The 15,600-nt window shown below is 46.3% G+C and overlaps 1 protein-coding gene across 1 annotated transcript; it reads left to right on the top strand.

Annotated features, from left to right (window-relative positions):
- The first annotated feature begins 2,171 nt into the window (after window positions 1-2,171).
- On the top strand, window positions 2,172-8,177 carry LOC100927722 (olfactory receptor 3A1-like). The gene has a single exon (XM_031944528.1). The coding sequence runs from the start codon at window positions 6,891-6,893 to the stop codon at window positions 7,848-7,850; it is 960 nt and encodes a 319-aa protein (XP_031800388.1). The 5' UTR covers window positions 2,172-6,890; the 3' UTR covers window positions 7,851-8,177.
- Window positions 8,178-15,600: the final 7,423 nt, after the last annotated feature.

The following is a 15,600-nucleotide window of genomic DNA, read 5'->3' as shown; positions in this document are numbered from 1 at the left end:
TCAAGTGTGTTTCTTATAAATAACATGTTGTATTCTGTTTTTTAATCCATTCTGCTATTTCAGTTTTATAGGTGAGTTTATCCCATTCACATTCATATTTATAATTACTAACTATATATTTCCCCCATCCTATTTCCTCTCTTTATCCTTTTTTCTGTTCCTCCTCAAAAGTTTGTTTTACTTCTGACTACTTCCTCCCTTATGTTGCCTTTCTCTCCTCTTCTTTCCTCTCCTCTCTTCTCTTGTCTTTTCTTCTCTTCACACCATTCTACATCTTCTTTCCCACTTCTCCCAGTACATCCCTTTTCCTCACCACTGACTATTATTTTTTAAAATCATCCCATCATAGTCAACTCATACTATGCCCTCTGTCTATATAGTCCCAACTCTGCTAGTAATGATAAAGTTCTTAAGAGTTACAAGTATCATCTTCCCATATGGAAATATAAACAGTTTCACCCTGTTGAATACTTATGATTTTTCTTTCCTGTTTACTTGTTTATACTTCTCTTGAGTCTTGTATTTGAAAGTGACCCAAATAGCATATGGGAAATGTCACACAGTCATTTATCCAGCGCTAGCAAAGGGTCCCCTGTAATCTCCTACTGGCCAGTTGTCTGACTTTACCATTACCACCCCGTAACAGACCTTACCTGCTAACCTCCTATGTTGTCTGGGTGTGGAAAATTGTTTCATTCCACCTTTTTTGGTTCTGCTGCTTCAGAATTCAACACACACACACACACACACACACACACACACACACAGCTGAGAAGGCCCCTTTCCCCACTACCCCATGCTTTCCTTTGAATTTTATCCATGTTTTCAATATAGTATTACAGAATTTCAGGGTTACAGATGTTAGATGCCATAAACTATATACACAAAGGTTCTTGGATATGGTTTAGTGAGTCTTGGTTCAAATCCTGGCTCTGCCATTTACCAATGGTGTGACAAGTCACATCCTCCCTCTGGGCCTCAGTTTTCTTTTCTGTTAAAATAAGAGATTGTATTAAGTAACCTCTAAGAGCTTTTCTAATTCTAAATCTATTGTACCTTTAATTTTATAGAGGAAGCCAAAGAAAGAATTGAGTTGCCCCCAGTCACCTGAATTGCAATCCAGGTATCTTTCATCCTCATGATACATACAATTGACATGACAAGTCAGGTATCTGATACTACCTCCTAAGAGTATGGCATTGCATAGAATTTGCTTGATTCATGAGAAAAAAAATTCTACCAGCCAGGAACTTGAGCAGATTCTTGCCAGGTACCATGTCCCAAACTTGGAAGGGCAGGGGAGAATATTCCCGAGAATAACAGATGGATTATGCTTTTACCTACCTACTTTGATATGAATGACAAAGAAAACCTAGATCCTCCGAAGCAGGGCCCTATCCCCAATAAAACTGTGAAAAATGAGTAGTTGGGTTTGATGCTACCCACCTCTCAGTCCTCACTTCCCCCCTCCAAAAAACCAACCCCACAAACATACACATACATATTGTATTCTATTGTTTCTATAAGGCCTTGATGAAACAGGTTTCTCCCTCTTAGACCTTTTTATTTTCTTAGTGAATTCCTGAAGACCCAAATCTTTCAAGGGCCAATGGAAAAAAAATTAAGGAAGAATGGTGGAATTTCAGAACCCAGGCCAGTGGGGACAATACTTTGAATCTATTCTTTTGCCACTAAGAATAACCCTGCTAGGGATGGTGTCACAGCCAGGGTTCCTGGTTCCATGGGACAGAGTTGGACTGTTTAGCTACTGAGATCCCTTCCACCTCTGTCACACTGATTCTATGATTTGACAAAGAAGTCTTATGACTGGAGACTTAAAATGGCATTTAATTTTTTACCCAGGATATCACTCATTTATTTTATTAGATTGTTTAATCCATTCATATTTAAAGTTAAGAGATTTAGATTTATACATACTTTCTTGTCTCTAATAGTGACTTTTAAAAATTCAGATTTTGTTTTTCTCTGACATATTTTGTCTATTCAATTATTTTTTCTTAATTGAAGCCAGCTCTAGTCCCACAGGCTCTCTTCTCACCCATAAGTCCTTCCCCACACTCTGTCACGTCTTTTCCTGGATTTGGAGTTTTACTTAATTCCTTTTTCTTCCTTGTATCTAGTTATCTAATTCTTCCTCTCTCTATCTCTCTTGCTTAATCAGTCAGGTATCATCCCCTTCCTTTTCTCTCCAACTTTTTTTATCAGTATTTTGTTAATAGATTTCAATTTCTGATTGAATTACTTCCAAAAATTTTCCAAAAAAAGTTTCTTTACCTCATTTGCTGCATTCATTTTCATCCCTCTCTCTGTATTGCTACGGTTTATTTCTCCTTTAGTTGCTGTACTCCTCAGGGAATTAAAATTCCCAGGGTACCTCTTTTGAATCCTTTCTTATAAACAGTCTCAATGTTGTTCACTTATATGTTTCCCTTATCCCTTGTTTCTTCTGTGCTTCACTCTTAGAAGTATCAATTCCTGGAGAACATAGAGAAGAAAGAAGAGTTACCTAATGATAGAAATTTTCCTATGTCCCTGATTGTGCAGCTCATTATACCCACTGACTTCTTTTGTGATCATTTTCTTTGTCATTTACCATGAGTTCATTCTGGGTCCATGTCCTCCCAACTTTCTGGGTGCCAGCTGTCCCCAGAAGGTGTGATTCACCTCCTCCTAAGGCAGGATGCCGGCTGTGGAGGTACAACACTTTCTCCAAGGTCGTAGTCTCTCTGAGCACCAAATCCCTGCAGATTCACCCATGGCAAAATTCGTGTCTTCCATTTATAGAATATCTGTCTTCACTCCACTCCCATGGCAATGTTCTTTAGTGCTACCTCCCTCCAAGGCATCACTGAATTGAGATTTCTCCCTTTCTTTCCCCTCGTTTCAATCCCTCTTTTGTCATCTCTCCCATTGCTCTTCATCCCGAGAGATTAGAGGAGCTATTTTCCCTTCTTTGTTTACTGTTGACTTGTTTTGGGTCCATAACACACTAACATAGTCCCAACTATCTTCTTCCTTTATTCTCTTTTTATGCACCCTCTAATTCTGCAATTTAGTCCTACAAAAAATCTCGATACGTCTGTAGTTGGAGTGTTATGTGGTTTAGACCATGGCATGTCAGGCTTAAAAAAGCATTTTTATAAAATATTAAGATGAAGAGCCTTACAAGTGCCCAGTGAATGAATGGGATATATTCTAAAGAAATGAGCAGCTCTCTTCCCTCTGGCACCCTTAACTTCTGACTGCTTCAGCTAAGGGCTTTGAGGTACCACCGAGACTAGGGCTCTCTCGGATATTAACAAGTTCAATTTACCCAAAAACCCCCAAAACATTGAGCACCCTTTATGTTCCAGGCCAATCCCTGCCTTTAAGGAGATTGCAGATTAGTGAGGGGGATGTAATAGTATAGCTGGAGGAAATTTAAGGCAGGATCGAGTAATAATTGGGTGGATCGGGGAGAAGGTGGCAGTCATGAAAGGCTTCACATAGGAGGTAGCAACTGAGCTGACTCTTGGAGAAAGAAAAGGATGCCGGGAGCCAGAGCTGACGAGGGAGGACAGACAGTACAAGGGCGATGGAAAAGGAAGTAGGTTGCTGAGTTTGAGGAATATCCAGGAGGCCAACTGGGCTGGGACATAGCTATGGGAAGTAAAGTCCCATAAAATCAGTCGGAAAAGATAGATGGGAGCCAGAGTTGGGAGGACCTTCAAGACTTGGCTGAGAAATCTAACATTCAGTGGGAGATAGTGACCAGAACTGTGGGGTTGCCAGTCTGATGCAGTCTGCCTGTGAAACCCTTCTGACATTAATTAAGCCTCCCCATCAATGGCCTAAATAACTAAAACTAGAAGTTACAGAACGAGCCTAGATGGCCGTGGTGGACATAACCCACTCACGGAGAGTTTCAGGCACCAGTTAAATCACAAGCTGGGAGTTTATGCCAGTCACTAGGGAGACAACAAAGGTTTTTTGAACTGGAGAACAGTGTGGTCAAATCTGGGTCTTACACAGATGATTTTTGACAGGATGGATGGGGGCCGGGGGCGGAGAGAGAGAGAACTCAAAGAAATCCCCGTTTTCTGAGTCCCTACCAGGGGCGAGCATCTGTGCGAGGAGATGGAATCACAGACAACTTCGGGACGCTCAGGAAACCAGCTTGGGAAGTGAGAAGTCCACTGACGACAGTCACCGACAACCCCCGGTAGCCTCAGCTCTGGCCAGTACAGAGTAGAGATAAAGGATCTACCCGCATTGGTCCCTTTTGACTGAAGTAATTCAGACCCTGTTAAGCTTTGGGGGAAGTATCAGATCCTTGATTTTAACATGGAAATGGCAGCTTTTAGGTTATACTTGAGATTGCCCCCAAGGATCCTTGATTTAGAGTGGAAGGGACCTTGGAGGTCTAGTCCAATCCCCTCAATTTCCCGAGTAGGAAACTGAGGCCCAGGAAGGGGAAGGGATGAAGAGGTGCGGCTGGCACTTGAAGGATCACAGGCCTCTCCCAAATCAGCCCTTTTTCCATTATGTAAATGGTTCCTTATTTCCGGAAAGTCTTTCCTTTGGGCCACTCATCTTGCTCCTCCTGTGTCTCCTGATTTTCTTCTCCTCACACTGAGTCCATGAATCATCCCAGCGGGCCCGAGCTTGGAAATAGGGACAATTTCCCAAGGGCCTTCTAAACCAGAACCTGCTTCTCCGGGGTGCTTGTTTACTCATTTGATCTTCTGCTTCTTACATCACTTATCCCCCAAAGACTCCCTTCCTCTTATCCTCCTTTTATTCCCTGAAGGGAAATTAGTGGCTCCCAGGGAGCTGTAGGGAAGGATTGGGAGGTTGCATTTCTCCCCCCACCTCCCCATGCACTTCTTAAATTTCTCCCCATTAAGTAGCCACTTCCTGACGAGTGCCAGGGTGGCAAGGGTGGGAGAGGGGATTTCTGAGACCTCACTGGTGAGTGGCTATGGGTAGAACCTCTGTGGGTTATGGGGCGTCTGTTCTGGGGTGACCTGGTTGGGAGCAGGGGGGAATCTGTCTTGTTGACTGTGAGACCTTGTGTTTATGTCCCTATCCAGTTAAATGCTGGTCCCTGGACTTGGCTGCCAGCAGGCAAGAATGGGGGTTCCTTCCAGGGACCCCTCATTGGGATCTGGCCCATCCATACCCCTTCTTTAGAGTCAGTCATCTGAAAGCTCTTTTATTGGAGGGATTGGGGAGGGATCGGGCCGTGGCTCCAATCTGCCCTGGTGGCACAATACAAAGTTCCGCTTAGTCAGCTGAGAGCTAGAACCCTTCATCCATCCGGGCTCCATCTGAGCAGAGTGGGTTCTTGGGTTCCCCCCCTTCCTGATGTGAGCTAGCCCAGAGCTCTGCCGGTCCTGAAGCAGCAGGTTCTCCTGCTGGCTCTCAGTTTATCTGGACACCTGCACTTGGAGGCGTGGTTCTGCCAAGCCTCTGAGCCCCAGTGGTTCTCATTGTGAGAGAAGTATCTCGCCTTGGACCTCCTCCTTTGTCTAGCCATTTTTATCCACCGTTCTCTGGCTCTCATGGTGACGTTTAGAGCCCTTTGTCCACAGCTTGGGTGAGCTCTGCCACCCTTATTTAAACTTCATTTCTTGCCCTGTGTCACACCAGAAATTGGGTGGCGGCCACTCCAGCAGGGACCAGCATCAGCGCCAAGAGGGCAAGGCAGTGTTCCTGGCCGGAGCAGGGCAGATATTGAGAGGTAAGGATTGGCCAGTGATCCATAACGTAGGGAGTGAAGGTTGGTGCTAGGAGGGCTAGTTACTAGTCGACAGTTACCAGTGATTAGGGACAAATGGAGATGTTCTAGCTATAGCAGTGAAAGCAAGATAGGGCAAAGAGGTCTTGAGGGTTAAAGACAGCAGGAGTCAGAAATCCTGATGGGGAGTCTGAGGTAACAGCAGTACCACCGAGTATAGAAAAACTCTAGAGAGGCTAATCTCCAACGGGGACCACTTGGCATTAAACCTCCTCTCCACATGTTGGCCTTGGACAATCCGGAGCAATGACCACCAGGGGGAGTGACCAGACGGGGTGATCTGGGTTTGAGCAGAGACAGGAGTTGCAAGTCCAGGGACTGGCAAAATTGGCCCAGCAGCTTCCAATGTGGAGAGAGGCACCTCCACAGATTAGATTCAAACAGTTCTAGATTTGAACAGGCCTTTCATACAGAGGGCAGACTTGTAGGCCATTAGTTTGAAGCTGGGTACGGCTGGGTGGGATATTAGAGAGCGGGAGCAGAATAAGGCGGGCCTTTGGCCTGACGTGAGCTCGGAGCCCATGGTGCCTGGGTGGCCGGAATGATGTGGCTGCATAGCTTTCCTTCCTGTCCTGCACGTTGCTCTTGATGCCATGTCAGGATTCCTGACTCTTGTAGAGAGCCAGACCATTGGAGTCCAGACCACTGGGGTCACCAACTTAGCCTTGTAGAGGCCCCCGGTCCCCCTTCAGTGTGTGACCTCCATCCCATATACTGGGCACAAGTACGCCATCACTGCTACAACGGCCACCTTCCCGTGTTGTCTGGCTCCCATTCTCCCTTCGCCACGGGCCTGAGGATGAGAAATGGAGGCAGTGGTGAGCCAGACTTGGAAGGAGGCAAGTGTCACCACTCTAGGAGTTCAGATAGGGCAGGGCGGTTCTGGCCATCTCCTGTCCCTGGGGAATGTGTTGAGGAGGAGGAGGAGGAGGAGGAGGAGGAGGAGGAAGGCATTACCCAGTCACGGCCTAAATCTGACACCCCTTCCACTTCCCTTCCTTCGTCCTCCATTCCCAAATGTGTTCCATCTGTGAGCCCAATGTCCAGGCCCTCATGCTCTTAACCCATCTCCCCACAGGCTCAGTTGTTCATGGGGGCGGTGACCCCAGTCCCCCTGCCCAGGGCAAATGGGACTCCGGTTTCTGAGTTCCTTTTGGAGGGTCTGACAGATGAAAAGGATCTGAAGCTAGTGCTCTTCACCATCTTTCTGCTGGTCTATATCGTGGCCCTGGCCGGAAACCTGGGTATCACCAGCCTCATTATTGCGGACCAAAGGCTCCACACACCCATGTATTTCTTTCTGGCCAACCTCTCACTTCTTGACGCCGCCTATGTCTCCAACAGCGTCCCTCAGGTTCTGGCCCACCTGTTGGCCGCCGAGAGACTCATGTCCTATGGTGCCTGCCTCACCCAGATGTTTTTTCTCCACTTTCTGGCGCCCTGGGAGTGCTTCCTACTCACAGCCATGGCCTATGACCGCTATGCCGCCATATGCCGGCCACTTCACTACCTGGTCCTCATGGGCCCCCGGACTCGGGCAACACTTGCCTCAATTTCCTGCCTGCTTGCACTAACCAATGCACTCACCCACACGCTCCTGGCAACCAAGCTTGACTTCTGTGGGCCACGCCTGGTTACCCACTTCTTCTGCGACCTGCCCCCACTCCTGAAGCTCGCCTGTTCTAGCACACGGCTCAATGAACTGGGCCTCTTCGTCTTTAGCTTTGTGGTGGCCCTCATCCCCTGCGCTCTGGTTGTGGTCTCGTACGTCAACGTGGTAGCCGCCATCCTTCGGATCCGCTCGGCTGAGGGCCGCCAGAAAGCTTTCTCCACATGTGCCGCCCACCTGACCATGGTCTGCATCTTCTACATCACCTCCGTGCTCTGCTACATCCTCCCCAGCTCCTCGTACTCGAGGACGCGGAGCCGGGTCTTCGCGGTGCTTTATACCATCATCACACCCATGCTCAACCCCATTATCTACAGCATGCGCAACAAGGAAGTCAAGAGGGCAGTGTACAAGGTGCTGGGAAGAGAAGGGCCTGCTTGAAGAGGGTAGCGACCCAGAAAGGCAGAGCCAGCGGGGAGAACGGCCCGAACCCGGGATGTAGCAATAGCCGTGTGCCATTCTAGATTCCCTTCTGCTCGACAAAGTCCAATCCTCCCAGCTCCCCATCAGTACTATTCCTATTGGGCAGGCTCTCAAACAGGGTCACTTTAGGATGAGCCAGTTCTTCTCGTTGTAAGCCCCAAGCTCTTACCAGTACATAATGCTGCCTCTCTGAGAGGATCTTTTATACTTCTCTGAGATAGGCACACCTTTTAAGTTCTACAGCTTTTTTTTTTTCCCTGAGGCCATTGGGGTTAAGTGACTTGCCCAGGGTCACACATCCAGGGAGTGTTAAGTGTCTGAGGCCAGATTTGGACTGGGGTCCTCCTGACTTCAGGGCTGATGCCCTATCCACTGCGCCACCTGGCTGCCCCCAAGTGCTATTTCTTTTAGTTGAGATTTTGAGTCAGACTTAGGGAACTCTGGGCAAGAATCTCCCTCCACTCTAGCAGGTCTGCAGCTTCTGGCTTGACAGTGAGAGAGTAAGTGACTTGCCTGATGTTACCGGTCTCCCTGTGTCGGCAGCAGGATTTGAATGGGTTCTTTGACTCCCAGCCTGCCCTCTATCCACTCACTGAGCTGTGCTGCATCTCACTGCACGTCTTTAGCATCCTGGTCTCAGGTGCCCCGGGTGGAAATTTGTCTGAGTAAATGTCCTCCCACCGGTCGAGTCTGTTGAGCTTAGGGTTTTCCGGGTCAAGTTTCTTTCTTAAAGTGGGGAAAGGTCATGACAACAGTTCTAGTTCTTGCTCTAGTGTCTTCCCCAAGCCCTTTGGACCAGTTTACCATGTAGCCCCTGATGTGTCTGAGGGGACTCGGGTGGACAAAGACAAGGTTGAAGGGGAGAACTCTCACTCCTTAGGACACAGAGCTGTGAGTGATTTGAAGGCCTGCGGTGAGCCGGGCTGTTAGCCTCCTGATAACCAGCGGGGTACCTACCTCAGAAGCCAGGGACTGGCACTGTGAAAGGCACTCAGGTAACTGGTCTCCCCAGCGTCTGCTACTTAGAAATCCCCCTGGCTGGCCTGCTCTCCCGTTTGCCAACCTGGCCTGAGCCAAAGTTGATTTTACATCCCCGGCTAGACATTTGGGGGAGCTCCTTTGGCAACCGGCAGTTTGCAAGTGGGGGAGAAAGGCTGGCATCCTCAGCAGGGTTCCATGGATAGCAAGAGCTTCTTCCTTCCTGCTCCACAAGACCAGTTGTCTGACCGGGAGAAACTTTGTTTTATTCTCCTAGTAACTCTGAAGTAGGCAGGCATCCACGTGTTCCATTTGACAGATGGGAAAACTAAGGTCTGGAACAGTGAACTGCCCAGGAGTACACAGCAGTTCAGTGTTGGGGGAGGGGGGAGAGAAGAAAGCATTTCTATAGTGTCGACTGTGTGACAGGCACTATGCCAAGTTCTTTCTACAAATATTATCTTATTTGAAGGAGATGAGAGCAGCGGGAGGGGGGCTAGACGGCGACTTGATTTCCTGGGGGTGGGGAGAGGTTTAAGACATTGGCTCATGTGTTTTTGAGGGCAGGAACACTTTCAGAATCATGGAAGCAATGCCATGAAATGGGCCTTGATAAAAGAGCCCTGACTGGGAAACGAGAGACTTGGGCTGTAGACCTGGTTCCGGCACTCGCCAGCTGGGTGGCCGGGGCGAGGCATTTGGCATCTGGGAACCTCGGCTCCCGCGGGTTCATACTGGAGATAATGATACAAGACTTCCTTGTCAGGGTGATGGTAAAGAAAGTGCTTGGCGCACATTAGAGCAGCACAGAGATGTGAGCTATTAATTTTTCAATGAACATTGTAAATGGAATGGGCGACGAGCAGGGGAGGTTCAAGCCCTGGGGGGGGCCTGGGAATCGAGAGGCTCGACTTTCCATTTCTGACATTGTGAAACCGTTTCCTGCCAGCCTGCCCCAAGGGGAAGGCAATCCCTTTGGCTGGGCTGCTGAGCCAGAACTGGGCTGGGTTTCTGCAAAGCGGGTGCCTCCAGGTGAGGAGAGCGCCGAGGCCCTACTCTCCTGCCCAGGTCTCCATGGCTCCCAGAACCACTTGGCCCTGCTGCTGTTTCATCCCTGTTGTGTCTACTCTTTATCGACTTAAAGGAAGAAGGATTGGAGACCAGACTCGCTGGGCTGCAACTTCAAAAGCGCGCGTGATCTAAAGAACTGAGCACAAGAGTCCACGACAAAGTTGGCAGGTAGTGGGCCCAGTGAAGCCGGAAGCCCTGAGCAACCCAACTGACCTGGCCCGGCAGACTGGGAATTGTCACTGAGATGCTGGCTTCTGCGAGCAAGGAGGACGCTTCCTCCTTTCGCTCTGCCACGTCGGAAAGTGAACTTGGTGGGGAGAAAGCTTTGTAGCAACTATTTTAAACTTGAACCCACTTGCTCCAGGGGCCACATATGGTGCTATAGGGAAGAGTGTGCCCCTGGCCAGGAGGATGTGTTTATATTTTTATTTTTTCTTTATGTTTTTCAGTAAATATATCTGTTGTAAAAGCTAATTGATGTTAAATGATATTGGATTGCTAATCACTAGCTCAATCAATGACAATTGACTAACTGGCGGTTGCTATTGGGAAGAACACGGCTGAGTGGGGACCTGGGTCGATAGCATTAGAAAGACCCCTAGAATCCCGAGAGAGAGATGTGAACAGAAGCCTTGCCAGGGGGCCCTGACTCATTAATTCAAGTGGGAGTCGGGATACATATACATGTATATATAAGGTTACATATACAAAATGGGGGGGGGGTAGACTAGGTGACAGCTAAAGCCCATTTCAGTTCCATCACTCCTTAGATTTAAATCTACCACCCATGACTGAGGTGGAGAATGGCCATAGAAAGGGGTTTTATTCTCAAACTTACTTGGAAACCTGAATTTGGATTACAAGAGGGTCTGACTCCAAACTAAAGGGCTAGAGTGACCTCAGAAGTTGGCTTCTTTCAAATCGTCTGAGACTAAGACCAGTGTTAGGTCAAGTAGTGATTGACAATAATTAAACATTGATGATAAAGGTACAAAAGTGTGCCTAAACTTTTCTTTCTTTAAGTTGTATTTCATATAGATTTCTCGCTTTAAAAATGGTTTTTAGTACTATTGATTGTTATACTATACTGTATTAATAAACAGCTCATTTCCCTTAAAAAAAAAAGTGAACAAGCATGGTAGTCTCTCTCAATGAATGGCAAAAGTCTGGTTACTTGAACTGCAATAGCATCCATAATCAAGGCCCCACCTCTCGATTCCATGCAACATTTATCAAGTCCACACTCGGCGTCTGCCGATGTTCAAGACACTGCCACACAGAGCCTCAAAAGAGACAGTCGCCGCCTTAAAAATAACAGGTACCTGGACTGAATTGATCCAAAGTAACTTGGTCTAAAGGGGGTATTAATAACTGGGGGATTAAGAAAGGGCCCCTGTAAAAGGTGTGAGTCTGAGGCAGGACTTGAACCCAAGTTCTTGGCTCTCTAGCCATTAAGCAGCACTACTCCTCACTGGCAAAATACCCAAGTGGAAATAGTGATGGTTGGCCTTTCACAGCTAAAAATATAAATCCAATTAAAAAGCCTTTACAGAATGCTGTGTGCAGCACAGAAGTATACAAAGCTAGGGCTTTAAATACTGAGGTGGGGAGGAGGGAGAGGGACAGAAAAGTGGATGAGAAATAGAAAAGTGAATGAGAAATAGTGCCCCTAGTAGACAAAACTAGAATGCAAAAAAAAAAAAAGGATTTGTGTTGAAAAAGATGAAGAGTGGAGACCTAGTAGGACCTGAGGAGGGAGGAGCCTCTTTTGACTGCGAGGCCTAAGATGGCCATTGGTGGGAAATAGCCTTAGTGAGAGGTAGCATTTGCATTAGACCTCAAAAGGCAGACGGGATTTTCAACAGGTGGATATAAGCTAGGGTAGAGAGAGCATTTCGGGAATGGAAAGTAGTGAGTAAAGTTATGCAAGGGAAACAAGTTCACAAAGCTCTGAGAAGTCCTGTTTGTGAATGAGATAGGCAGTGGGTAGCCATGGATGACTTGAGCCATACATTAATTTGGTCAGAAGTATTCATTGGGAGATTGTTCCAATAATTCAGCCAAAGAGGGTTGAAGACAAATGCAAATGGTAAAAGAATAATGAATGAAAGAAAAAGTGTTAAGTACCATATGCTAAACACTGCTAAGTGCTGGGGATACGATTAGGAAAAAATCTATACTCTCCTTGGCTCTCAAGGAGCTAGCACTCTAAACCGGGGAGACAATGCATGAGAGTTCAGCTTTGGGGCTTTTGGACGGGTTTGTAAGTCCGAAGGGTGCAGCAGTGGGGCAATGGCAAGGGCCAGAGGCCTTTCCTCTCTATAGACAGATGCGCAGAGAGTTCTGGAAGACTTCAGGGGATGGTAAAGCCTGGAAGATGTAAGGAGGCTATGGTGAGTCCTGATTCTTCACCTCATCAGAAATGAGGCAGTTACTAACCCATAACGAAGACCTGTGAGTAGAGAAAGAGCTTGGGTGCAAGGGGATTCCCAGGCAATTGGGGCTGGTGGAGTGAGGAGGAGAGAGGGCGGAATACAAATGCAAAGTGATGTCCAAATTGGCATTTACTGAAGCCGTTAGATGATGTACTTCCCCACTCTAATGTGTCTGTGATCCCACTCATGGGGCCACTTCCTTTACCAGTACAGAGTATGATATGTCCACACCTTCTCATCTAGTGCAACTCTCATCCATATCCTTATCTGAGTCCTCAACAGATCTGCCCAGTGGCCTTGCTCTAAGTCTTAAATATTTGGCGGCCACCAGGGTGATGCTTGGGCTGGTTGATGGGTAGCTTTTAGCTTCTGTTCTGATTGTATGATCCTTCCACCTTGCCGGGTTGTACAAATCTTTATTAAAGTCTTTTTCACTAGTTCTCATGTACAAGTGGGAAGACCCTATTACCAAGTGATAACACTTGATACCCATCATCCATGTCATGATTGTAATTCTTAGATCATGGTGCTTTCTAGCCAGCAGAAAAACTGGCATCACTGGGAGAATATCAAAGGCCTCAGGGCAGGGAAACACTTGGCATTGCCGAAAGGGCTGCAGTGCCTCACTTTTACTTCAGAAGGCTCTCCCCTCCCCTCCCCAGCCCCTTCTCCCCTACTTTTCTCCCCTCCTCCCCTCCTCTCCCTATCTATCTTCAGGGTCTGTCCATCCAACTGAATCTCTTTACCCAAGCGGTAGGCATTCTTCAGCCACTTGGCTGCAGTGGGATAATGGAAAGATTCCAGAACAACAACACAGACTTCTGGGAAGATGACGGAGTGAAAGATCACAAGAAATTTGCCTCCTCATTAGCCCTCTCAAAAACAGTAACAGAAATATCCCAAAGAAACAACATTACCCGAAATCCTCAAAAGAAAATGTAAAAGTCCCTCAAAGTAAAACCACAGCCTCTGGAGTACGATTGATCTATGTTCTAAACGGAAATAAGTAGAAGAAAAAAGTACTGAAGAGCACTGTTGCTAGAATGTTCTAAAGGCACAAATAACAGTCTGCATGAGTTGGATTAAAGGGCTTCTAGAATCCTTTCCAACTCTTAATTTCTGTGATTGTAGATTTTAAACACTGAAAGAATTAAAAGAATAAATAGATTTGGGGTGGGGGAGGGGAACCATAAAAAGGACCTGGCCAGACCTAGAACAATCCACATCATAAGGACCTACCATCAATCCCTAAGCATGTGTGAAGCACCAACAATGTGCCGGGTACTGCCCGAGGTCTTGGTGATACAAAGGCAAAAACTAAGTAATCCACACCCTCAAGGAGTTTATAGAAGATACTATGTACTTAGGGAAGATACTATGTACTTGTATAGGAGAGACAAAATCAATACGAGGTCATTTTGAAGGCAAGGGACTAGTAGCTGGGGTGGGGTGGATCAGGAAAGGCTTCCTGTAGTAGATGGTGCTTGAATTGAATTTTGTAGAAAACTAAGGATTTAAAAAGACAGGAGGGAGGAGGGAGTGTTTCAGACTTGGGTGACAGTTGATAGGAGACATGGAGATGGGAGTACTTACTGGACACTAAGTCCAGTTTGACTGGATCAGTGTCAAAGAAGATAATGATGTGTAATAAATAAGGCTAGAAAGGTAGTTTGCGGGTGAAACCGAGTTTATATTTGCTAGATCTAAGAGGACTTTATTGAGCAAGGAAAAACCTGGGTTTCAGGGAAATCACTTTGGTGGCCTCTGGGGGAATGATTAGAGTGGAGAGAGACTTGGGGCAAGTAGACTAGTTAGGAGGTAAGTACAATAATCTAGGGGAGAGGTGATTAGGATCTAAACTAAGGAATGGAGAGAATGTTGTAGAGGTAAAATGTTAAGGGGGACAGGTCAATTCCCCCAGAGCCTCCACAGCTGTGAATCATAACATCTGAAGGAGTCACAGCCTTTGCTTTGTCAGCCTTTGCTGACACAGGTGTTGCAGACTGGGAATGAGATAAATTGGAGGCAGAGGGAAGAGGAGGGAGGTCAGACAATGACACGGCCTCTCAGTCAGAGAGGTCAGAGAACAGCAGCTGCCTCTCAGTCTCCTTGTGTCATCTTCTCACACCAGGAGATCCATTCTGCAGGTCCGGGTTGGATCTCCAGCAGCCACTGTCAGGTGGCTCCCATGTATTCCAACAGTTCCCGGTAGCGCAACAGTAGAAATGGCAAGATTTGACCACTGATTGGACAGAGAGAGTGAAATAGAGTGAGAAATCAAGGGTTATACCAAAGTTAGGAAACTGGCTGACGAGAAGAATGATGGACTATGTCATCTCTGTGGTTTCTCCCAAATAAAAATGCATGTAGTTATCACAGGGCAAGGTGATGACACTTAGATTTAGGAATGTATATGGAAAATATCAGTGCATGAATAAAATAAAAGAAATTAGAAAATAGAAGTGAGAGAAAGGTATGATGAAAAAAGCAAGTGATTTGGAGTCAAAGTACCTAGATTCAAATGTCATCACTGCCACTTACTAATTGCATAAACATTAAGTCACTTAAATCTTTCTAGGCCTCGGTTTCCTCATCTGTAAATACGAAGGGCTTGGACTGGATAGCCCCAGTTCTTCTCTAGCTCTAAGTCTATGATCTTATGAATTATTTTATTAAAGGACACAATGATAGATGATAGGACAATCTATATCCCTGCAAATTGTAGTTTTGGAGAGTTGCCTAGAGCAGAGATGTCAATTATATGGTCTACTCCCAAGTGTAACCTGAACCAGATTAAAATCTAATTGTGCTATATCTAACAAAACACATAAAAATAAATAGATAACATATAGTTTATTACATGGCTTATAGAAATCCTTATGTATGTTATTTTTGTTCATGTTTTTCAGTCATGTTTGACTTTTCATGAAACTATCTGGGATTTTCTGGGCAAAGATACTGCAATGGTTCCAGTTCATTTTACAGAGGAGGAAACAGAGGCAAATAGGACTTGCCCAGTGTCACGAAGCTAGTAAAGCGAGGGTGTTCCCGATTCCTGTCTCGGTGCTCTCTGCACTATGGTGCCACCTAGCTGCCCCCAGTGTATGGTTTAGTGACCCACATTTCTATTTGATTTTGATACTTTTGGCTTAGAGCACTAAGAGTTTCATTTACTTACTCAGTATCATATAGGTAATCTATTTCCGAGGCAATTAGAATCCATT

Source organism: Sarcophilus harrisii, chromosome X (genome assembly GCF_902635505.1).
Source record: "Sarcophilus harrisii chromosome X, mSarHar1.11, whole genome shotgun sequence".
In the NCBI taxonomy this organism is placed as follows: Eukaryota; Metazoa; Chordata; class Mammalia; order Dasyuromorphia; family Dasyuridae; genus Sarcophilus; species Sarcophilus harrisii.
This window is presented reverse-complemented; position numbering and strand designations above follow the sequence as displayed.

Coding starts and splice junctions, on each gene's coding strand:
- LOC100927722 (XM_031944528.1), top strand. CDS start 6,891: ATGGGGGCGGTGACCCCAGTCCCCCTGCCCAGGGCAAATGGGACTCCG.